The sequence below is a fragment of the Nerophis ophidion genome, linkage group LG04, assembly GCF_033978795.1.
Source record: "Nerophis ophidion isolate RoL-2023_Sa linkage group LG04, RoL_Noph_v1.0, whole genome shotgun sequence".
NCBI classification, from domain to species: Eukaryota; Metazoa; Chordata; class Actinopteri; order Syngnathiformes; family Syngnathidae; genus Nerophis; species Nerophis ophidion.
The window spans coordinates 2,614,338-2,640,171 of NC_084614.1; the positions used below are offsets into that span (position 1 = coordinate 2,614,338).

Sequence of the window (25,834 nt, forward strand, 5' to 3'; positions counted from 1 at the left end):
ATCGCCGAGCAAGTCTCGCGAGAGGAAAGGCGCGCGCCGCGATTGGCCGCCGAGCTGAGATTGCGGGAGTCACGTGACCAGCAGGCAGCGAGCAACACAAACAAGCGCGACGCGGAACAAGACGCCGTGTCAAATCTCCATTTTGTCGCCCACTTCCACGCGCCTCCTTGTCCAACTTCTCCAGCGTCGATTGTTCCCGCGTCTGACGTGTAGCCGCCTCGCGTGTGGCGGCCGTGGACTTTAGCCCCGCGGCCAGCTAGTCAGCTAGCTAGCAGCGGCGTGAGGCAAGTCTCGCGAGAGGAAAGGCGCGCGCCGCGATTGGCCGCGGAGCTGAGATTGCGGGAGTCACGTGACGAGCAGGCAGCGAGCAACACAAACAAGCGCGAGGCGGAAAAAGACTCCGTGTCAAATCTCCATTTTGTCGCCTCCTTGTCCAACTTTTCCAGCGTCGATTGTGCCCGCGTCTGACGTGTAGCCGCCGTGGACTTTAGCCCCGCGGCCAGGTAGCTAGCAGCGGCGTGAGACAGGTGAGTTGCGGGACGCCAGGTGAGTGGAGCAGGTGTGTCACGTGCTCTCTGCCCTCCTCAGGCGGAGCCATGGCGGCTGCGGACGTCAGCGTCTCCCCCGCGAGACGCCACCTGCCCGGCTTGACGTGGGAGCGGCCGAGATAAGACGCTCCAAGGTCCATGCGTTTCCCGCCCCGGGGAGCGTGTCCGGTGACGTCACAGCCCTACCCCGCTGCCCCCCACCCGAGGGTGCCTTCCCCCAGTGACATGTCGCAGCTGCTGGCCAAGCTGGCCAAGCACGCCGCGGGCAAAGCGCGGATCCAGCTGAACCGCTGGCTGCGGAGCGGCGGCGACGACGGCGACAAGGGCGCCTTCGACGAGCGGGGGGCCACCGACAACGACCCGGAGGCGGCGGCGGCGGAAGCAGTCGGCGACTCCCGGCACCCCTGCTGCATCGTCAAGGGCACCCTGCTGGCCTGCATCCTCGCCGCCGTGTGCTTCTCCTCGGTGGCGCTGGTCCGCCAGCACCTCAAGGACCTCCTGCTGTGGGTGGAGGGTCTGGACGGCCTGGTGGGCGCCCTGCTCTTCGTGGTGGGCTTCATCCTGGTCTCCTTCCCCTGCGGCTGGGGCTACATCCTGCTCAACGTGGCCGCCGGCTACCTCTACGGCTTCATGCTGGGCATGGGCCTGGTCATGGTGGGGGTCCTCATCGGGACCTTCCTGGCCCACCTGGCCTGCAAGCGGCTGCTGACCGACTGGGTGGTCAACAAGGTGGGCAACAGCGAGCGGCTCGGCGCCATCGTCCGAGTGGTGGAAGGAGGGAGCGGACTCAAAGTCGTGGCCTTAGCGAGACTCACCCCCATTCCCTTTGGGCTCCAAAATGCGGTTTTCTCGGTAAGTACTCCCAACACTTTTACTGCTAACTCGACCTGGCTTGAATGTCCAGGGCGAGTGGAGTGTGTGGAACTTGGAACGCTTCCGATCGGAGTAATGTGGACCGTGCAGTCGATTGTGGATCTCCCGGGGAGGAAATTACCGGAAGCTCCTGGAAAACCAGGAATTTCGGAAGAGCAAATATTTTACAAAACTTGTTAGAAAAATTGTTGCAAAGTCTGGTACCAAAATGGTTACAGATACTTCCACAAAAGTTGTTACGGTTGTTACAAAAATTGTCAGATGGTTACAAAGATTTTCACAAAGAATGCTACCAAAATGGTTTCAAAGACTGTTACAAAGATATTTACAAAATGTTCCAAAGACTGCTACCAAAATTGTTACAGATACTATCACAAAGATGGTTACTAAAATTGTCAGTTACAAAGATTTTCGCAAAGAATGCTACCAAAATGGTTTCAAATATTGTTTCAAAGACTGTTACAAAGATATTTACACAATGTTACAAAGACTAGTACCAAAATTGTTACAAATGCTATCACAAAAATTGTTACGGTTGTTACAAAAATTGTCAGATGGTTACAAAGATTTTCATCAAAGAATGCTACCAAAATGGTTTCAAAGACTGTTTCAAAGGCTGTTACAAAGATATTTAAAAAATGTTACAAAGACTACTACCAAAATTGTTACAGATAATATCACAAAAATTGTTACGGTTGTTACAAAAATTGTCAGATAGTTACAAAGATTTTCACAAAGAATGCTACCAAAATGGTTTCAAAGATTGTTTCAAAAATTGTTTCAAAGATTGTTTCAAAGACTGTTTCAAAGACTGTTACAAAGATATTTACAAAATGTTTCAAAGACTGCTACCAAAATTGTTACAGATACTATCACAAAATTGTTAGGGTTGTTACAAAAATTGTCAGATAGTTACAAAGATTTTCACAAAGAATGCTACCAAAATGGTTTCAAAGACCGTTTCAGACTGTTTCAAAGACTGTCACAAAGATATTTACAAAATGTTCCAAACACTACTACCAAAATTGTTACTGATACTATTACAAAAATGGTTACGGTTGTTACAAAAATTGTCAGATGGTTACAAAGATTTTCACAAAGAATGCTACCAAAATTGTTTCAAAGATTGTTTCAAAGACTGTTACAAAGATAGTTACAAAATGTTACAAAGACTACCACTAAAATGGTTACAGATACTATCACAAAAATTGTTACGGTTGTTACAAAAATTGTCAGATAGTTACAAAGATTTTCACAAAGAATGCTACCAAAATGGTTTCAAATACTTTTTCAAAGACTGTTACAAAGATATTTACAAAATGTTACAAAGACTATGACCCAAATTGTTACAGATACTATCACAAAAATTGTTACGGTTGTTACAAAAATTGTCAGATAGTTAGAAAGATTTTCACAAAGAATGCTAGCAAAATGGTTTCAAAGATTGTTTCAAAGACTGTTACAAAGTTAGTTACAAAATGTTTAGAAAATTGTTTCAAAGATTGTTTCAAAGACTGTTTCAAAGACTGTTTCAAAGACTGTCACAAAGATATTTACAAAATGTTCCAAAGACTGCTACCAAAATTGTTACAGATACTATCACAAAAATTGTACGGTTGTTACAAAAATTGTCAGATAGTTACAAAGATTTTCACAAAGAATGCTAGCAAAATGGTTTCAAAGATTGTTTCAAAGACTGTTACAAAGTTAGTTACAAATTGTTTAAAAAATTGTTGCAAAGATTGTCACAAAAACAGAATTACAAATATTTTTGAGAAAAAATGTCACTAGGAGAATTACAAATATTTGTACAAAGACTGTCACACAAAATATTGTTGCAAAGACTGTCAGATAGTTACAACAATTGAAGATGGTTGCAAAAATTGTTAAAGATAGTCACAAATACAGTTGAGAAGATTGTTACAAAGATGTTACAAATATTGATACTAAGATTTTTAACAACAGTAACAAAGATAGTTACAAAGATTGTTAAATACAGTTACAAAGATAGTTACTAAGATCGTTTCCAAGATTCTTACAAAGATCGTCACAAAGATTGTTACATGCATTGTCACATAAACTGTCTCAAAAATTGTTACAAGAGGGTTTCAAACAGTTTCACAAAGATTATTATAAAGATTGTCACAAAGATATTTACAAATATTTTTTACAAAAACTGTCACAAATTTTGTTGCGATTGTTGCAAATATTGTTACAGAAATTATCACAAAGATCGTTACAATTGTTACAAACATTGTCAGTTACAAAAATGCTCACAAAATTGTTAAATATTGTCACAAAGATAGTTTCAAAGCTTGTTACAAAGATTTTTACCAATATTGTTACCAAATTGTTACCAAGATTGTTTCAAAGACTGGACAAAGACTGTCATATAGACTATCACAAAGATTGTTACAAGATAGTTACAAAGATTTTCATGAAGATTGTTACAAAGATTGTCGAAAAGATTGTGTCAAAGAGTGTTACAAAGATTGACAAAAATTGTCACAAACATAGTTACAAATATTTTACAAAAATTGTTACAAAGATTGGTACCAAGATTGTTGCATAGATTATCACAAAGATTATAACGATTTTTTAAAAACATTGGCAGATAGTTACAAAGATTTTTTACAAAAACTGTCACAAAGATTGTCACAAGATAGTTACAAAGATTTTCATGAAGATTGTCCAAAAGATTGTGACGAATATTGTGTCAAATAGTGTTACAAAGATTGTCACATAGTTACAAATATTTTACAAAAACTGTTACAAAAAATGTTACAGAGATTGGTACCAAGATTGTTGCATAGATTATCACAAAGATTGTAACGATATTTTACAAACATTGTCAGATAGTTAAAAAGATTTTTCACAAATAATATAACAGAGATTGTAACAAAGATTGTTTCAAAAACTGTTACAAAGATAGTTACAAAGATTGTTGCATAGATTATCACAAAGATTCTAACATTTTTTTACAAACATTGTCAGATAGTTACAAAGATTTTTCACAAATAATATTACAGAGATTGTAACAAAGAGTGTTTCAAAAACTGTTACAAAGATTGTTACACAGATTTTAACAAAGATTGTTACAACAATAGTTACAAAGATTTTCACAAATAATGTTACAAAAATTGTTCCAAAGATTGTTCCAATTTTTTTTTACAAATATTGTTACAAATTATGTTACAAATGACTGCGTTGATGGTTAGAAGATAGGAGTCGGGTGAAAAATGGCACAACATTTTGGGTATTTTACTATAAATACGTCAAATCATTATAATGGGAATTTGTAAAACCGGGAATTCCTGGAATGTTTTAAGAACTTGAAAAATGAGGTGAGTGGAGTGTGTGGAAGTTGGAACGCTTCCAATCGGGTGAGAAATGTGGACCATGCAGTCGATTGTGCATTTCCCGGGGTAAAAATTACTGGAAATTCCTGTAAAACCAGGAATTTTGGAAGAGTCTGGGTTGATGGTTGGAAGATCGGAATCTGGTCAAAATGGCACAATATTTTGGGTGTTTTATGTATATGTTTTATGTATATAAATACATTCATTTGAATGGGAATTTCCTGGTATTTGGGGAAAACCGGGAATTAAAAAAAAAAAATCGATACAAGCCCAATTGTCCGAGATGACATGAATGGGTCGGTGTTGGAACTTTTCAAAACGGTTGGAAAATGTTGACCTAGTAACAGTTTCGGAATTCCTGGAATTTATGGATAAGTGGGAATTTTTATGAAAAATGTCCCAATTATGTTTTGTAGGTAGAATGGTCAAAAACTCTTGAAAAATGTGGACCATGAAAACTTTCCAGGAAGAAGTGAAAATAGGGCTTTATAAAATTGTGAATTCCTGGAATTTTTCAGGAACTTGAAAAATGAGGTGAGTGGAGTGCGTGGATGTTGGAACACTTCCCATCGGATGAGAAATGTGGACCATGCAGTCGATTGTGTATTTCCCAGTCATTGTCAACGGGGAGAAAATTACCGGAAATTCCTGGAAAACCAGGAATTTTGGAAGAGTAGTGTGGGTTGATGGTTGGAATGTTGGAGTCGGGTAAAAAATGGCACAACATTTTGGGTATTTTATATCTATGAATGCGTCAATTCATTTCAACGGGAATTCCCTGTTACCGGGTAGAAAATCACCGGAAATTCCTGGAAAACCGGGTAAATACAACATGTTTTGCGTTCCACATATGTGAAGTATAGTGTGGGTTGATGGGTGGAAGTTCGTAGTCGGGTAAAAATGGCGCTAAATTTTGGGTATTTTATAACTATGAGTACATCAATTTATTTGAATGGGAATTTCCGTGGAATTTGGGGAAAATTCGTAATTTTTTGTTAAATATCGATACAAGCAAAATTGTCCGAGATGATATGAATCGGTCGGTGTTGGAATTTTTCATAAGGGTTGGAAAATGCTGACGTAGTAACAGTTTGAATTTAAATGGGTATATTGGAAGTTCTGGAATTTCGGGATAACCGGAAAAAATGTCCCAATCAAGAAAAATGTTTCAATGGTGAAATAGTAAAAAAACGCTTGAAAAATGTGGACTGTGAAAACTTTCCAGGAAGAGGTGAAAATATGGATTTGGAATCAAACAAGAATTCCTGGAATTTTTTTAGGAACTTGGAAAATGAGGTGAGGGGAGTGTGTGGAAGTTGGAACGCTTCCAATCGGACGAGAAATGTGGACCATGCAGTCGATTGTGTATTTCCAGGGGAGAAAATTACCCCAAATTCCTGGAAAACCAGGAATTTTAGAAGAACAGTCTGGGTTGATGGTTAGAAGATCGGAAACGGGGGAAAAATGGCACAATATTTTGGGTATTTTATATGTATGAATACTTCAATTCATTTCAATGGGAATTTCCTGTTTCCGGGTGGAAAATTACCAGAAATTCCTGGAAAACCGGGTAAATACAAGATGTTTTGCGTTCCACATATGTGAAGTATAGAGTGGGTTGATGGGTGGAAGTTTGTAGTCGGGTAAAAATGGCGCTAAATTTTGGGTATTTTATAACTATGAGTACATCAATTTATTTGAATGGGAATTTCCTTGGAATTTGGGGGAAATTCGTAGTTTTTTGTTAAATATCGATACAAGCACAATTGTCCGAGATGATATGAATGGCTCGGTGTTGGAATTTTTCAAAACGGTTGGAAAATTCTGACGTAGTAACAGTTTGAATTTAAATGGGTATGTTGGAAGTCCTGGAATTTCGGGATAACCGGGAATTTTTTCCGAAAAAAAATGTCCCAATCGAGAAAAATGTTTCAATGGTGAAATAGTAAAAAAACGCTTGAAAAATGTGGACTGTGAAAACTTTCCAGGAAGAGGTGAAAATATGGATTTGGAATCAAACAGGAATTCCTGGAATTTTTTTAGGTACTTGGAAAATGAGGTGAGGGGAGTGTGTGGAAGTTGGAACGCTTCCAATCGGACGAGAAATGTGGACCATGCAGTCGATTGTATATTTCCCAAGGAGAAAATTCCTGGAAAACCAGGAATTTTAGAAGAACAGTCTGGGTTGATGGTTAGAAGATCGGAGACGGGGGAAAAATGGCACAATATTTTGGGTATTTTATATGTAGGAATACTTCAATTCATTTCAATGGGAATTTCCTGTTTCCGGGTGGAAAATTACCAGAAATTCCTGGAAAACCGGGTAAATACAAGATGTTTTGCGTTCCACATATGTGAAGTATAGAGTGGGTTGATGGGTGGAAGTTTGTAGTCGGGTAAAAATGGCGCTAAATTTTGGGTATTTTATATGTAGGAATACTTCATTTCAATGGGAATTTCCTGTTTCCGGGTGGAAAATTACCAGAAATTCCTGGAAAACCGGGTAAATACAACATGTTTTGCGTTCCACATATGTGAAGTATAGAGTGGGTTGATGGGTGGAAGTTCGTAGTCGGGTAAAAATGGCGCTAAATTTTGGGTATTTTATAACTATGAGTACATCAATTTATTTGAATGGGAATTTCCTTGGAATTTGGGGGAAATTCGTAGTTTTTTGTTAAATATCGATACAAGCACAATTGTCCGAGATGATATGAATGGCTCGGTGTTGGAATTTTTCAAAACGGTTGGAAAATTCTGACGTAGTAACAGTTTGAATTTAAATGGGTATATTGGAAGTCCTGGAATTTCGGGATAACCGGGAATTTTTTCCGAAAAAAAATGTCCCAATCGAGAAAAATGTTTCAATGGTGAAATAGTAAAAAAACGCTTGAAAAATGTGGACTGTGAAAACTTTCCAGGAAGAGGTGAAAATATGGATTTGGAATCAAACAGGAATTCCTGGAATTTTTTTAGGTACTTGGAAAATGAGGTGAGGGGAGTGTGTGGAAGTTGGAACGCTTCCAATCGGACGAGAAATGTGGACCATGCAGTCGATTGTATATTTCCTGGGGAGAAAATTCCTGGAAAACCAGGAATTTTAGAAGAACAGTCTGGGTTGATGGTTAGAAGATCGGAGACGGGGGAAAAATGGCACAATATTTTGGGTATTTTATATGTAGGAATACTTCATTTCAATGGGAATTTCCTGTTTCCGGGTGGAAAATTACCAGAAATTCTTGGAAAACCGGGTAAATACAACATGTTTTGCGTTCCACATATGTGAAGTATAGAGTGGGTTGATGGGTGGAAGTTCGTAGTCGGGTAAAAATGGCGCTAAATTTTGGGTATTTTATAACTATGAGTACATCAATTTATTTGAATGGGAATTTCCTTGGAATTTGGGGGAAATTCGTAGTTTTTTGTTAAATATCGATACAAGCACAATTGTCCGAGATGATATGAATGGCTCGGTGTTGGAATTTTTCAAAACGGTTGGAAAATTCTGACGTAGTAACAGTTTGAATTTAAATGGGTATATTGGAAGTCCTGGAATTTCGGGATAACCGGGAATTTTTTCCGAAAAAAAATGTCCCAATCGAGAAAAATGTTTCAATGGTGAAATAGTAAAAAAAACGCTTGAAAAATGTGGACTGTGAAAACTTTCCAGGAAGAGGTGAAAATATGGATTTGGAATCAAACAGGAATTCCTGGAATTTTTTTAGGTACTTGGAAAATGAGGTGAGGGGAGTGTGTGGAAGTTGGAACGCTTCCAATCGGACGAGAAATGTGGACCATGCAGTCGATTGTATATTTCCTGGTGAGAAAATTCCTGGAAAACCAGGAATTTTAGAAGAACAGTCTGGGTTGATGGTTAGAAGATCGGAGACGGGGGAAAAATGGCACAATATTTTGGGTATTTTATATGTAGGAATACTTCAATTCATTTCAATGGGAATTTCCTGTTTCCGGGTGGAAAATTACCAGAAATTCCTGGAAAACCGGGTAAATACAACATGTTTTGCGTTCCACATATGTGAAGTATAGAGTGGGTTGATGGGTGGAAGTTTGTAGTCGGGTAAAAATGGCGCTAAATTTTGGGTATTTTATATGTAGGAATACTTCATTTCAATGGGAATTTCCTGTTTCCGGGTGGAAAATTACCAGAAATTCCTGGAAAACCGGGTAAATACAACATGTTTTGCGTTCCACATATGTGAAGTATAGAGTGGGTTGATGGGTGGAAGTTCGTAGTCGGGTAAAAATGGCGCTAAATTTTGGGTATTTTATAACTATGAGTACATCAATTTATTTGAATGGGAATTTCCTTGGAATTTGGGGGAAATTCGTAGTTTTTTGTTAAATATCGATACAAGCACAATTGTCCGAGATGATATGAATGGCTCGGTGTTGGAATTTTTCAAAACGGTTGGAAAATTCTGACGTAGTAACAGTTTGAATTTAAATGGGTATATTGGAAGTCCTGGAATTTCGGGATAACCGGGAATTTTTTCCGAAAAAAAATGTCCCAATCGAGAAAAATGTTTCAATGGTGAAATAGTAAAAAAACGCTTGAAAAATGTGGACTGTGAAAACTTTCCAGGAAGAGGTGAAAATATGGATTTGGAATCAAACAGGAATTCCTGGAATTTTTTTAGGTACTTGGAAAATGAGGTGAGGGGAGTGTGTGGAAGTTGGAACGCTTCCAATCGGACGAGAAATGTGGACCATGCAGTCGATTGTATATTTCCTGGGGAGAAAATTCCTGGAAAACCAGGAATTTTAGAAGAACAGTCTGGGTTGATGGTTAGAAGATCGGAGACGGGGGAAAAATGGCACAATATTTTGGGTATTTTATATGTAGGAATACTTCATTTCAATGGGAATTTCCTGTTTCCGGGTGGAAAATTACCAGAAATTCTTGGAAAACCGGGTAAATACAACATGTTTTGCGTTCCACATATGTGAAGTATAGAGTGGGTTGATGGGTGGAAGTTCGTAGTCGGGTAAAAATGGCGCTAAATTTTGGGTATTTTATAACTATGAGTACATCAATTTATTTGAATGGGAATTTCCTTGGAATTTGGGGGAAATTCGTAGTTTTTTGTTAAATATCGATACAAGCACAATTGTCCGAGATGATATGAATGGCTCGGTGTTGGAATTTTTCAAAACGGTTGGAAAATTCTGACGTAGTAACAGTTTGAATTTAAATGGGTATATTGGAAGTCCTGGAATTTCGGGATAACCGGGAATTTTTTCCGAAAAAAAATGTCCCAATCGAGAAAAATGTTTCAATGGTGAAATAGTAAAAAAAACGCTTGAAAAATGTGGACTGTGAAAACTTTCCAGGAAGAGGTGAAAATATGGATTTGGAATCAAACAGGAATTCCTGGAATTTTTTTAGGTACTTGGAAAATGAGGTGAGGGGAGTGTGTGGAAGTTGGAACGCTTCCAATCGGACGAGAAATGTGGACCATGCAGTCGATTGTATATTTCCTGGTGAGAAAATTCCTGGAAAACCAGGAATTTTAGAAGAACAGTCTGGGTTGATGGTTAGAAGATCGGAGACGGGGGAAAAATGGCACAATATTTTGGGTATTTTATATGTAGGAATACTTCAATTCATTTCAATGGGAATTTCCTGTTTCCGGGTGGAAAATTACCAGAAATTCCTGGAAAACCGGGTAAATACAACATGTTTTGCGTTCCACATATGTGAAGTATAGAGTGGGTTGATGGGTGGAAGTTTGTAGTCGGGTAAAAATGGCGCTAAATTTTGGGTATTTTATATGTAGGAATACTTCATTTCAATGGGAATTTCCTGTTTCCGGGTGGAAAATTACCAGAAATTCCTGGAAAACCGGGTAAATACAACATGTTTTGCGTTCCACATATGTGAAGTATAGAGTGGGTTGATGGGTGGAAGTTCGTAGTCGGGTAAAAATGGCGCTAAATTTTGGGTATTTTATAACTATGAGTACATCAATTTATTTGAATGGGAATTTCCTTGGAATTTGGGGGAAATTCGTAGTTTTTTGTTAAATATCGATACAAGCACAATTGTCCGAGATGATATGAATGGCTCGATGTTGGAATTTTTCAAAACGGTTGGAAAATTCTGACGTAGTAACAGTTTGAATTTAAATGGGTATATTGGAAGTCCTGGAATTTCGGGATAACCGGGAATTTTTTCCGAAAAAAAATGTCCCAATCGAGAAAAATGTTTCAATGGTGAAATAGTAAAAAAACGCTTGAAAAATGTGGACTGTGAAAACTTTCCAGGAAGAGGTGAAAATATGGATTTGGAATCAAACAGGAATTCCTGGAATTTTTTTAGGTACTTGGAAAATGAGGTGAGGGGAGTGTGTGGAAGTTGGAACGCTTCCAATCGGACGAGAAATGTGGACCATGCAGTCGATTGTATATTTCCTGGGGAGAAAATTCCTGGAAAACCAGGAATTTTAGAAGAACAGTCTGGGTTGATGGTTAGAAGATCGGAAACGGGTGAAAAATGGCACAATATTTCGGGTATTTTATATGTATGAATACTTCAATTCATTTCAATGGGAATTTCCTGTTTCCGGGTGGAAAATTACCAGAAATTCCTGGAAAACCGGGTAAATACAAGATGTTTTGCGTTCCACATATGTGAAGTATAGAGTGGGTTGATGGGTGGAAGTTCGTAGTCGGGTAAAAATGGCGCTAAATTTTGGGTATTTTATAACTATGAGTACGTCAATTTATTTGAATGGGAATTTCCGTGGAATTTGGGGGAAATTCGTAATTTTTTGTTAAATATCGATACAAGCACAATTGTCCGAGATGATATGAATGGGTCGATGTTGGAATTTTTCAAAACGGTTGGAAAATTCTGACGTAGTAACAGTTTGAACTTAAATGGTCCCACCTGCTGTGACAAAGGCAGGTGTGCTGTGTCATGTGACATGTCCCACCTGGCAGGTGTGCTGTGACATGTCCCACCTGGCAGGTGTGCCGTGTCATGTGACATGTCCTTCCTGTTGTGACAATGGCAGGTGTGCTGTGGAATGTGACATGTCCCACCTGTTGCCCCGCATATCTCGCTAGCGTGTTTGCGCAGGTGTGTAATCTGCAATCATGCCGACGCACTTTGGGACTTCCTCAATCCGACACATCGCTTAGCGGGTTCCAGAGGAGCGCCGTGCTTCTAAAAGGACAAGTTTAGCAGCACAAAAAAAATTGTTGGTAGCACAAAAACTTTTAGTCACACAGAAAAAAAATGTAACACAAAAACACTTTTAGTAGCACATAAAATTGTGTCACGGGGGCAGCAGCCCAATCAGTCCCGTCCATCGCTGCTTACAGCTTTAATTATAATCACCGTATTTCCTGGAATAGCCGCCGGGACGCTAATTAATTTAAAACCTCTTCTCACTCCTGTGCTTATTCCAGGCATGCGGTAAAAGTAAGCAGGCGCTAATTATTTTAAAATTTCTTCTCACCCCTGCGCTTACCAATGGCATGCAATAAAAAATTGAGTGTGATATAAAAATAAAAAATTATTCCGCGGCCGCGGCCCGGTGGTTGGGGACCACTGCTCTACAACATGTCATCACGCCCACCTTTACACCACGCTGTCTGTCTTCCGGTCGGACGCATGCATATCGCTGCTTCTCATAAGAGATTGCAATGCATACTTGCTCAAAAGCCATACCTTTTACACTGATGGTTGTGATATAAACAACTTTAACACTCTTACTAATATGCGCCACACTCTGTGAACCCACACCAAACACATTTGTGGAAAACATTGGCTCTGTAACACATTATATTCCAAGATGGCGGTGCCCGGACGGGCTGCAGCATCGCGGAGCTCTTGGTAAAGATGAAACATTTGGCAGAAATACCGGACAATTCTGCAAACTTCATGGCTGGCTCACATCGTGGTCACTTCGTGATCACTTACGACCGTCAGACACTTCTGGATGTGGACAGATCGGGCCGTTTTGGAGTGATAGATGCGTGCTTGCTAGACCTGCTAACTAGCACGGGAATACTTCGCCGGCTACATCCAGCGGCCTGTGAAGCAGGGGAGTATAGTAGCAGCGGGGGCCGTCTAAGAGCAGACGCCAGCGGTGTGATCAGAAACACTGATGCCGAGCGGGGCTAAAAACAAAGCAGAAGGCTAATCCCCACAGAACACAACTTCCCTCCATCCTGAAGCCGGATTTAAATGGAAGATGCGAGACTACTGGTCTGGGTAAGGAGTCAGTTATATTAGAACAAGTTTTTTCTGCTTTGATTGTTTCAGAGTTGGACATGTGTTCTACTGAGGTGGCAAACTATGATGCGTGCAGTTTATCAAAGCAACAAATAAACAATCGGAAAATTCCCGTCGTATCAATTCCTAGATATGGTCGTAATTATACTAAATGCACTGGGCATAATAAACACAACATTATTAATATTGCTACTACGGATAATTTGATCAAAAATTCCCTAAAACAGCCCACTGCCTATAATAGAGGTTTTTTAAACATAAGATCGCTGTCTCCCAAAAAGTTGTTAGTTAATGATATCATCAGAGACAACAATCTTAACGTCATCGGTCTCAGCGAAACCTGGCTTAAACCAAATGACTTTTTTGCGCTGAATGTGGCATGTCCTCCTAACTATACATATGCACATATTGCCCGTCCCCTTAAAAGGGATGGGGTGGGGGTCGCACTAATATACAACGAAAACTTTAACCTTAGTCCTAACATAAATAATAAATATAAATCGTTTGAGGTGCTTACTATGAGGTCTGTCACACCGCTGCCTCTACACCTGGCTGTTATCTACCGCCCCCCAGGGCCCTATTCGGACTTTATCAATGGGGGGGGGTTGGTGCTAGCGGGGTGTATAATATAGCCGAGAGTCATGGATGCATTGGAATTCTGGGTAATTCTTATGTTGCGTTTATAATGTGTTACAGAGCCAATGTTGTCCGGAAATGTGTTTGGTGTGGGTTCACAGAGTGTGGCGCATATTAGTAAGAGTGTTAAAGTCGTTTATATCACAACCATCAGTGTGATCTATATGGCTGTGGAACAAGACATACACATAGTGAAAGCAAAAACAAACTCCTCCGCCATTTTGGAAATGACGACAGGGGAAGAGTCACACCTGACGTCACGACTTTGACCCGGCGGTTAAAGCAAGCATGCGCTAATAAATTTGGGGAGCGAGTTTGACCCGGCAGTAATTCAAGGCAGGCGCATATTACATGCTATTCAAGGAAATATGGTATTATTATTATTGTTATTGTAGACGTGTGACACAGACACTTCCCAATACTAAACATACAATCTGTTAAATAGTCAACATTATCCAACCATAGAATTATATCAAAATAATGCACAATAACACAATAGTAATAAGACAATTCCAATCCAGCAGCATTCCGAATAGCATTTAGACGTGGCTGCAATAATGAGAGCCATTAAGTAATAATATCTGATTAGTCAACTACTTGTTAAGATAGTCCGATCAACATGTCTATAATAATCATCCTAAATCTTCTCACAATTGTGGTTTGTGTAACTGACAACAACTTGCAAACAGCTGTGCCCTTTCCAAAATATTAGTAGAGTATAATAGAAATAATGTGATAATCTAGTAATGCAAATATTATAACAAATGTATTACAATTGTAATAAAATAGCATTTGGTAACAACACCAATTATAACAACTGTATTTTCCGCACAATACAGCGCAGCCACTCTACTGTGGAAGAAAAAGATGTACTTTTCCGTATATAAGTCACAGAAGAAGAATATATGTGAGCAGAAATGCTATAAAAGGGAACGGCACTTATACTTCCGGTCGTAAGGTCAGTAAAGAACCTGCAGTGAGCAAAGTCGTCCAAAAGATGGCACCGGCCCAAAAAATAACACGCTTTCTCAGTGTTTTGACTTGTGTACCGTCTTACATGCCGCAGGGTTCTAAGCGTTGGAAAAAATCTGTATATGTGTGTATATACTTAAATATGTATATTTGTGTATATACATGAGTGTATATATACATTTATATATACATTTAAATCTCCTGATGATTGAGGGAACCCCTCATGAAACAGTTCTGTAGAGATGGAGTAGTCTTGTGATTTTTCCCACACCTACATATTGCGCTCTACCACGGTATCGAGCACTATTCTCTGGATAATCCAATCAAGACATACATTTATATGTATATATATATGTGTATATACATCCATCCATCCATCCATTTTCTACCGCTTGTCCCTTTTGAGGTCACCGGGGGTGCTGGAGCCTATCTGAGCTGCATCCGGGCATATAAATTAGCCACGCTGCTTTTTAAGCCGCAGGGTTGCAAGTGTAGGGAAAAATTTCTCTTTTTAATTCCTTTGGTGTGTGTCCCGACTACTCCTCCCTCGTCTTACCCTCCCCAAAGTAGCTTTTGCAAACATCCACCTTGTCCCCGAGCAAGGGAAGGCAGTGGATGACTACTACTAGTTAGTTGGGACTAGTGAGTAGTTAGCAGGACTAAGTGGAAGTGGTTTGTGGTTGTAGATCCCAGACGTGTCCTTGGCCAACTACCTGGTGGCGTCCTCAGTGGGTCTGCTGCCCACCCAGCTGCTCAACTCCTACCTGGGCACCACCCTGCGCACCATGGAGGACGTCATCGCCCAGCAGAGTGTCAGCGGCTATGTCCTCTTCTCGCTGCAGGTCAGACACACTACACTACACTACTACACTACACTACACTACACTACTACTCTACACTACATTAATACACTACACTAGACTACTACACACTACACTACTGCACTACACTACACTAGACTACTACACACTACACTACACTACTACACACTACACTACACTACTACACTACACTAGACTACTACACTACACTACACCACATTACACTACACTAGACTACTACACACTACACTACTGCACTACACACTACACTACTACACTACACTAGACTACTACACACTACACTACTGCAGTACACACTACACTACACTAGACTACTACACACTACACTACTGCAGTACACACTACACTACACTAGACTACTACACACTACACTACACATTACACTACTACACTACACTAGACTACTACACTACACCACATTACACTACACTACTACACTAAACTACTACACTACACTAGACTACTACACTACACCACATTACACTACTACACTACACTAGACTACTACACTACACTACACTACACTACACTAGACTACTACACTACACCACATTACACTAGACTACTACACTACACTACACCACATTAAACTACTACACTACACCACATTACACTACTACACTACACCACATTACACTACTACACTACATTACACTACACTACACCACATTACACTACTACACTACACTACACCACATTACACTACACTACACCACATTACACTACTACACCACATTACACTACACTACATTACTACACTACACTAGACTACTACACTACACCACATTACACTACACCACATTACACTACTACACTACACTAGACTACTACACTACACTACACCACATTACACTACACTACACTAGACTACTACACTACATTACATTACACCACATTACACTACGCTACACCACACTACACTACTACACTACACCACATTACACTACTACACTACACCACATTACACTACTACACTACACTACTACACTACACTAGACTACTACATTACACTACACCACATTACACTAGACTACTACACTACACTACACTACACTACACCACATAACACTACTACACTACACCACATTACACTACTACACTACACCACATTACACTACACCACATTACACTACTACACTACACCACATTACACTAGACCACTACACTACACCACATTACATTACTACACTACACCACATTACACTACTACACTACACCACATTACACTACTACACTACACCACATTACACTACACCACACCACATTACACTACTACACTACACCACATTACACTACTACACTACACCACATTACACTACACCACACCACATTACACTACTACACTACACCACATTACACTACTACACTACACCACATTACACTACTACACTTCACCACATTACACTACTACACTACACCAAATTACACCACTACACTACACCACATTACACTACACCACATTACACCACACCACATTACACTACTACACTACACCACATTAAACTACTACACTACACCACATTACACCACACCACATTACACTACTACACTACACCACGTTACACTACACATTACACTACTACACTACACCACGTTACACTACACAACATTACACCACATTACACTACACCACACAACGTTACACTACTACACTACACCACATTACACTACACCACACCACGTTACACTACTACATTACACCACATTACACTACACCACATTACACTACTACACTACACCACATTACACTACACCACATTACACTACTACACTACACCACATTACACTACTACACTACACCACATTACACTACTACACTTCACCACATTACACTACACCACACTACACTACTACACTACACCACATTACACTACTACACTACACCACATTACACTACTACACTACACCACATTACACTACTACACTACACCACATTACACTACACAACACTACACTACTACACTTCACCACATTACACTACTACACTACACCACATTACACCACTACACTACACCACATTACACTACTACACTACACCACATTACACTACACCACATTACACCACACCACATTACACTACTACACTACACCACATTAAACTACTACACTACACCACATTACACCACACCACATTACACTACTACACTACACCACGTTACACTACACATTACACTACTACACTACACCACGTTACACTACACAACATTACACCACATTACACTACACCACACAACGTTACACTAGTACACTACACCACATTACACTACACCACACCACGTTACACTACTACATTACACCACATTACACTACACCACATTACACTACTACACTACACCACATTACACTACACCACATTACACTACTACACTACACCACATTACACTACTACACTACACCACATTACACTACTACACCACATTACACTACTACACTACACCACATTACACTACTACACTTCACCACATTACACTACACCACACTACACTACTACACTACACCACATTACACTACTACACTACACCACATTACACTACTACACTACACCACATTACACTACTACACTACACCACATTACACTACACCACACTACACTACTACACTACACCACATTACACTACTACACTACACCACATTACACTACACCACACTACACCACATTACACTACTACACTACACCACATTACACTACACTACATTATATTACACACTACACTACACACAACCCTGTACACTACACTACACACTACTACACTACACTCTCCACTACACTACTACACATTACACACACACTACATTACAGTACACTACAATACACTAAACTACACTACACACTACACTACACACTATTACGCTATTTTACACACTATGATACACCACACACACACACGACACTACACTACACTACACATTACTACACCACACTACACTACATTACACATTACACACTACTACACTACACACACACTACACCACATTACACTACACCAACTACAATACACTAGCGTGTATGTCGTGATAGGACAACACAAGCGTGTATGTTGTGGTAGGACAACATAAGCGTGTATGTTGTGGTAGGACAACACAAGCGTGTATGTCGTGGTAGGACAACACAAGCGTGTATGTTGTGGTAGGACAACACAAGCGTGTATGTTGTGGTAGGACAACACAAGCGTGTATGTTGTGGTAGGACAACACAAGCGTGTATGTTGTGGTAGGACAACATAAGCGTGTATGTTGTGGTAGGACAACACAAGCGTGTATGTCGTGGTAGGACAACACAAGCGTGTATGTTGTGATATACAACAACACAAGCGTGTATGTTGTGATATACAACAACACAAGCGTGTATGTTGTGATATACAACAACACAAGCGTGTATGTTGTGATATACAACAACACGAGCGTGTATGTTGTGATATACAACAACACGAGCGTGTATGTTGTAGTAGGACAACACGAGCGTGTATGTTGTGGTAGGACAACACAAGCGTGTATGTCGTGGTAGGACAACACGAGCGTGTATGTTGTGGTAGGACAACACAAGCGTGCATGTTGTGGTAGGACAACACAAGCGTGTATGTTGTGGTAGGACAACACAAGCATGTATGTCGTGGTAGGACAACACAAGCGTGTATGTTGTGATAGGACAACACTAGCGTGTATGTTGTGATAGGACAACACGAGCGTGTATGTCGTGGTAGGACAACACGAGCGTGTATGTCGTGGTAGGACAACACGAGCGTGTATGTCGTGGTAGGACAACACGAGCGTGTATGTTGTGGTAGGTCAACACAAACGTGTATGTTGTGGTAGGACAACACAAGCGGGTATGTTGTGGTAGGACAACACAAGCGTGTATGTCGTGGTAGGACAACACAAGCGTGTATGTCGTGGTAGGACAACACAAGCGTGTATGTCGTGGTAGGACAACACAAGCGTGTATGTCGTGGTAGGACAACACAAGCGTGTATGTCGTGGTAGGACAACACAAGCGTGTATGTCGTGGTAGGACAACACAAGCGTGTATGTCGTGGTAGGACAACACAAGCGTGTATGTCGTGGTAGGACAACACAAGCGTGTATGTCGTGGTAGGACAACACAAGCGTGTATGTCGTGGTAGGACAACACAAGCGTGTATGTCGTGGTAGGACAACACAAGCGTGTATGTCGTGGTAGGACAACACAAGCGTGTATGTCGTGGTAAGACAACACAAGCGTGCATGTCGTGGTAAGACAACACAAGCGTGTACGTTGTGGTAGGACAACACAAGCGTGTACGTTGTGGTAGGACAACACAAGCGTGTACGTTGTGGTAGGACAACACAAGCGTGTACGTTGTGGTAGGACAACACAAGCGTGTACGTTGTGGTAGGACAACACAAGCGTGTACGTTGTGGTAGGACAACACAAGCGTGTATGTCGTGGTAGGACAACACAAGCGTGTATGTCGTGGTAGGACAACACAAGCGTGTATGTCGTGGTAGGACAACACAAGCGTGTATGTCGTGGTAGGACAACACAAGCGTGTATGTCGTGGTAATACAACACAAGCGTGTATGTCGTGGTAGGACAACACAAGCGTGTATGTCGTGGTAGGACAACACAAGCGTGTATGTTGTAATATACGACAACACAAGCGTGTATGTCGTGGTAGGACAACACAAGCGTGTATGTCGTGGTAGGACAACACAAGCGTGTATGTCGTGGTAGGACAACACAAGCGTGTATGTCGTGGTAGGACAACACAAGCGTGTATGTCGTGGTAGGACAACACAAGCGTGTATGTCGTGGTAGGACAACACAAGCGTGTACGTTGTGGTAGGACAACACAAGCGTGTACTGACAAGATGACCTGACTTTAGCGTGTTGCTTGAATTATCACTGTGCCCACAGATCGTCATCAGTATCGGCCTGATGTTCTACGTGGTGCACCGGGCACAGGTGGAGCTCAACGCCGCCATCGCCGCCTGCCAGATGGAGCTGCGCACGTCGCACATGAACGGCTCCTCCGCCAACCACGCCAGCTTCACCCACTGCAGCAAGAGGGCGGCGGCCGGCTGCGTCAACGTGGTGTGAAGTACCTGCCGGCTACTGGCCACGCCCCCTGTGGTGACGCACCTGTTGACTCTTCCACAAGATGTCAATCAAGACTTTGAATGTGAGGAACTTCTTCTTCTTCTTCTTCTTCTCGCTCAGACCCGGCAAGCTATGCACCTTCCGTCACACCACCTGTCCTACCAACGGTCACACCACCCGTGGCACCCTCTTGCGTACCACGCGTCACACCACCCGTCTCCCCCTTAGTTGTACCACCCGTGGCACCCTCTGTCGTACCGTCCGTCACGCCACCCATCTCACCCTCAGTCTTGCCACCGGTCACACCACCCGTCGTGGCACCTTACGTCGTACCAACAGTCACACCACCCATCTCGCCACCCGTGGTACCCTCTTTCGTACCCTGCGTCGCACCACTCGTCTCACCCTCAGTTGTACCACCAGTCACACCACCCGTGGTACCCTCTGTCATACCACCCATTGCACCCTCTGTCATACCATCCGTCTCACCCTCAGTTGTACCACCCATCTCAACCTCAGTCCTACCACCTCTCACACCACCCGTCTGTTCACCCTCTGTCATACGACCTCGCACACCACTCGTCTCACCCTCTGTCGTACCATCCGTCTCACCCTCAGTTGTACCACCCATCTCACCCTCAGTCCTACCACCTCTCACACCACCCGTCTGTTCACCCTCTGTCATACCACCTTGCAAACCACCCATCTCACCCTCTGTCGTACCAGCTATCGCACCACCCATGGCACCCTCTGTCGTACCACCCATCACACCACCCGTCTGTTCACCCTCTGTTGTACCACCTGTTACACCACTCGTCTCACCCTCTGTCATACCACCCGTGGCACCCTCTGTCGTACCACACATGGCACCACCTGTCGTACCACCCTTCGCACCACCTGTCGTACCACCCATAGCACCACCTGGCGTACCACCTGCCGCACCACCCGCGGTGCCCTCTGTCTTACCACCTGTCACATCACCAGTCACACCCTGTGTCTTACCACCCGCCACACCACCACCAGTCACACCCTGTGTCGTACCACCCATCGCGCCACCCGTAGCACCCTCTGTTGTACCACCCGTCACACCACCTGTCGTACCCTCTGTCGCACCACTCGTCACACCACCCGTGGCATCCTCTGTCGTACCACCCATCACACCACCTATCTCACCCTCTGTGGTACCAACCGTCTCACCCGTCTCACCCTCTGTCGTACCACCCGTTTCACCCCTTGTCGTACCACCCGTTTCACCCCCTGTCGCACCCCCTGTCGCACCACCCGTCTCACCCTCTGTCGTACCACCCGTCTCACGCCCTGTCGCACCACCCGTCTCACCCTCTGTCGTACCACCCGTCTCACCCTCTGTCGTGCCACCCATCTCACCCTCTCTCGCACCACCCGTCACACACCCTGTCGTACCACCCGTCTCACCCTCTGTCGTGCCACCCATCTCACCCTCTCTCGTACCACCCGTGGCACCCTCTCTCGTACCACCCGTGGCACCCTCTGTCGTACCACCCGTCTCACCCTCTGTCGCACCACCCGTCTCACCCTCTGTTGTACCACCTGTCACACCACTCGTCTCACCCTCTATCGTACCACCCGTCTCACCCCCTGTCGTACCACCTGTTACACCACCCGTATCACGCCCTGTCGTACTTCCTCCTCCTCCATCTCGTGCGAGCATTAGTCCTTTTTTGGCCTTTGAGCTTTTGGTCCAGTGTCTTACTTTTGGGATCTTGAGCAGAAGTCTTAGAAGTCCTGAAACATTGACATGTTTTATGTGCCGTAGTTAGCGGGACAAGCGGTAGAAAATGGATGAATGGATGGCGTTATAGCGCTTTAGACCGCCTGACTTTTGAAGTTGACAAGTCATGTCCGGCAACTCTAGCCACGAGTATTGGGGACAAAAATAGATACTTGTGAGGATGACACAAATACTTTTATAGCAACAGTCTTCATTTTGCAGACATGTGCTAACCCTTAGCATGTGTTACCTACCAAGTTATAAGGTGCACAGTAAAAAACAATGGCTTGAATAGTTAGCATCTAACGGGTACCAACTTGTAGGGGTAAAAATTGGTTTCAAAAGTTAGCATGCTAACAGTTAGCATAATGTATCATTCTTACAGTGTACGGCTGCAAAATTGCCTGGAAAATGTTAGCATGCCAACTGTTAGCATGTGTCACAAACCAACTTAAACGTCGTGTGTACGGCTGCAAAATTGCCTGAAAAGGGTAGCATGCTAACTGTTAGCATGTTTCAGGTACCAACTTATACGTAATGTGTACGACTTAAAATTGACTAACATTCTTTGCATCTAACAGTTAGCACGGGTCACGTACCAAGTTATGGGGTAAAATTGGCAAAAAAAAAAATTAGCGTAGTAATCTTAGCGTGTTAGCATTTAGCATGTTAGCTGTTAGCCTGTGTCATGTACCAAGTTTTATGACTCTAAGGTGTGCAGCTGCAAAATTGGCCGGAGTAGTTAGCATCTAACAGTTAGCATGTTTCACTTTCCAAGTCGTTTGGCAACAAAATTGGTTAAATACGTAGGCATGTTTATGGTTAGCATTATGTAATGAACCAAGTGCTATGGCTCTGCGGTGTATGGGGGTAAAAATGGTTCAAAATTTTAGCATGCTAATTGTTAGCATTATGGAATGTTCCAAGTCATAGGACTCTGCTGTCTAGGGCTGCAAAATTGGTTAAAAAAACGTTAGCATGCTTATTATTAGCATGATGTCATGAACCAAGTCATGTGACTCTGCGATGTGTGGGGGGGGGAATGGTTAAAAACGTTGTCATGCTAATTGTTAGCATTATGCGACACACCAAGTCGTATGACTCTGCGGTGTATGGCGGTCAAATTGGTTAAAAATATTAGCATCTAACAGATAGCATGTGTCATGTACCAAGTCATACCGCTCTATGTCGTATGGTGGCCAAATTTGTTAAAAAAAAATGTTAGCATGCTAACTATTAGTGTTTTGTAACGTACCAGGTTATAAGACTGTGGTAATATTTGCTAAAAAGTTAGCATGCTAATCGTTAGCGTTATGTAATGTACCAAGTTATATGACTGTGGTAATATTTGCTAAAAGATTTAGCATGCTAACCGTTAGGGTTATGTATCGAACCAATATTACATGAGTGTGGTAATATTTGCAAAAAAAAATGCTAATCGTTAGCGTTATGTAACGAACCAAGTTTTATGACTGTGGTAATATTTGCTAAAAAGTTTGCATACTAACCGTTAGCGTTATGTAACGTACCAAGTCATATCACTGTGGTAATATTTGCTTAAAACTGCTAACCGTTAGCGTTAAGTAACGAACCAAGTTATATTACTGTGGTAATATTTGCTAAAAAAAGTTAGCATGCTAACCATTAGCATTATATATCGTACCAAGTTATATTACTGTGGTAATATTTGCTAAAAAAAAGTTAGCATGCTAACAGTTAGCATTATATATCGTACCAAGTTATATGACTGTGGTAATATTTGCTAAAAAAAAAATGCTAACCGTTAGCGTTATGTAACGTGCCAAGTTATGACTGGTAAGATTTGATAAAAAGTTAGCATGCTAACTGTTAGCGTTATGTAACATACCCAGTTATATGACTCTGGTAATATTTGCTAAAAGGTTAGCATGAAAAGGTTAGCATGTGTTACGTATTATGGGGGTATTTGCTAGAATTACGGTGGTATTTGCTAGTATTACGGTGGTATTTGCTAGTAATATGGTGGTATTTGCTAGAATTATGGTGGTATTTGCTAGTATTACGGGGGTATTTGCTAGTAATATGGTGGTATTTGCTAGTAATGCGGTGGTATTTGCTAGAATTATGATGGTATTTGCTAGTATTATGGTGTTATTTGCTAGAATTACGGTGGTATTTGCTAGAATTACGGTGACATTTGCTAGAATTACGGTGGTATTTGCTAGTAATATGATGGTATTTGCTAGAATTACGGTGGTATTTGCTAGTATTATGGTGGTATATGCTAGTATTATGGTGGTATTTGCTAGTATTACAGTGGTATTTGCTAGAATTACGGTGGTATTTTCTAGTATTAAGGTGTTATTTGATAGAATTACGCTGGTATTTGCTAGTATTACGGTGGTATTTGCTAGTAATATGGTGGTATTTGCTAGAATTATGGTGGTGTTTGCTAGTATTACGGTGGTATTTGTTAGTAATATGATGGTATTTGCTAGTATTATGGTGGTATTTGCTAGAATTACGGTGGTATTTGCTAGTATTATGGTGGTATTTGCTAGAATTACCGTGGTATTTGCTAGAATTACCGTGGTATTTGCTAGAATTACGGTGGTATTTGCTAGTATTATGGTGGTATATGCTAGTATTATGGTGGTATTTGCTAGTATTACAGTGGTATTTGCTAGAATTACGGTGGTATTTTCTAGTATTAAGGTGTTATTTGCTAGAATTACGGTGGTATTTGCTTGTATTACGGTGGTTTTTGCTAGTATTATGGGGGTATTTGCTAGTTTTATGGTGGTATTTGCTAGTATTATGGTGGTGTTTGCTAGTATTATGGTGGTATATGTTAGTATTATGTTGGTATTTGCTAGTATTACGGTGGTATTTGCTAGAATTACGTTGGTATTTGCTAGTATTATGGGGGTATTTGCTAGTTCTATGGTGGTATTTGCTAGTATTATGGTGGTATTTGCTAGTATTATGGTGGTATTTGCTAATAATATGGTGGTATATGCTAGTAATACAGGGTATTTGCTAGTATTATGGTGGTATTTGCTAGTATTACGGTGGTATTTGCTAGAATTACGGTGGTATTTGCTAGTATTAAGGGTGGTATTTGCTAGTATTAAGGGTGGTATTTGCTAGTAATATTGTTGTCCCCAATACTCTGTGTTAAGGAGAGCGTGCAGGCAGGACTTTGCCAATCCCGTCATAAGTTGACAATCAGACATGTGATGATTAGTTTGTGTCACCAATAAGGGCTTTTTTACATTTTAATTTGAAGGGACACTTCCTGTCTGACTTTGGCAATAAAGTTTGATGACATGGCCTGAAGCAAAAAAAAAACCAAGAGGGCGGGATCAAGTGTATTCCTTTTATGGACTTCCTCATGAATATTAATGAGACATTCTGATCATATTCATTAGTTATGCAAGAAGTGAAGTGCATTACACACATGATGTATTTTATTATGTTGACTAATTTATCACCCGGGAAATAAAACATCTTTTTATTACATCTTGCTATTATT

The 25,834-nt window shown here is 41.4% G+C and overlaps 1 protein-coding gene across 1 annotated transcript; it reads left to right on the forward strand.

The window, feature by feature from the left end:
* The first annotated feature begins 47 nt into the window (after positions 1 to 47).
* tmem64 (transmembrane protein 64) lies at positions 48 to 25,821 on the forward strand. Its single transcript, XM_061896729.1, has 4 exons — positions 48 to 527; positions 589 to 1,400; positions 15,338 to 15,493; positions 20,388 to 25,821. The coding sequence occupies exons 2-4, from the start codon at positions 687 to 689 to the stop codon at positions 20,568 to 20,570; spliced, it is 1,053 nt and encodes a 350-aa protein (XP_061752713.1). The 5' UTR covers positions 48 to 527; positions 589 to 686; the 3' UTR covers positions 20,571 to 25,821.
* Positions 25,822 to 25,834: the final 13 nt, after the last annotated feature.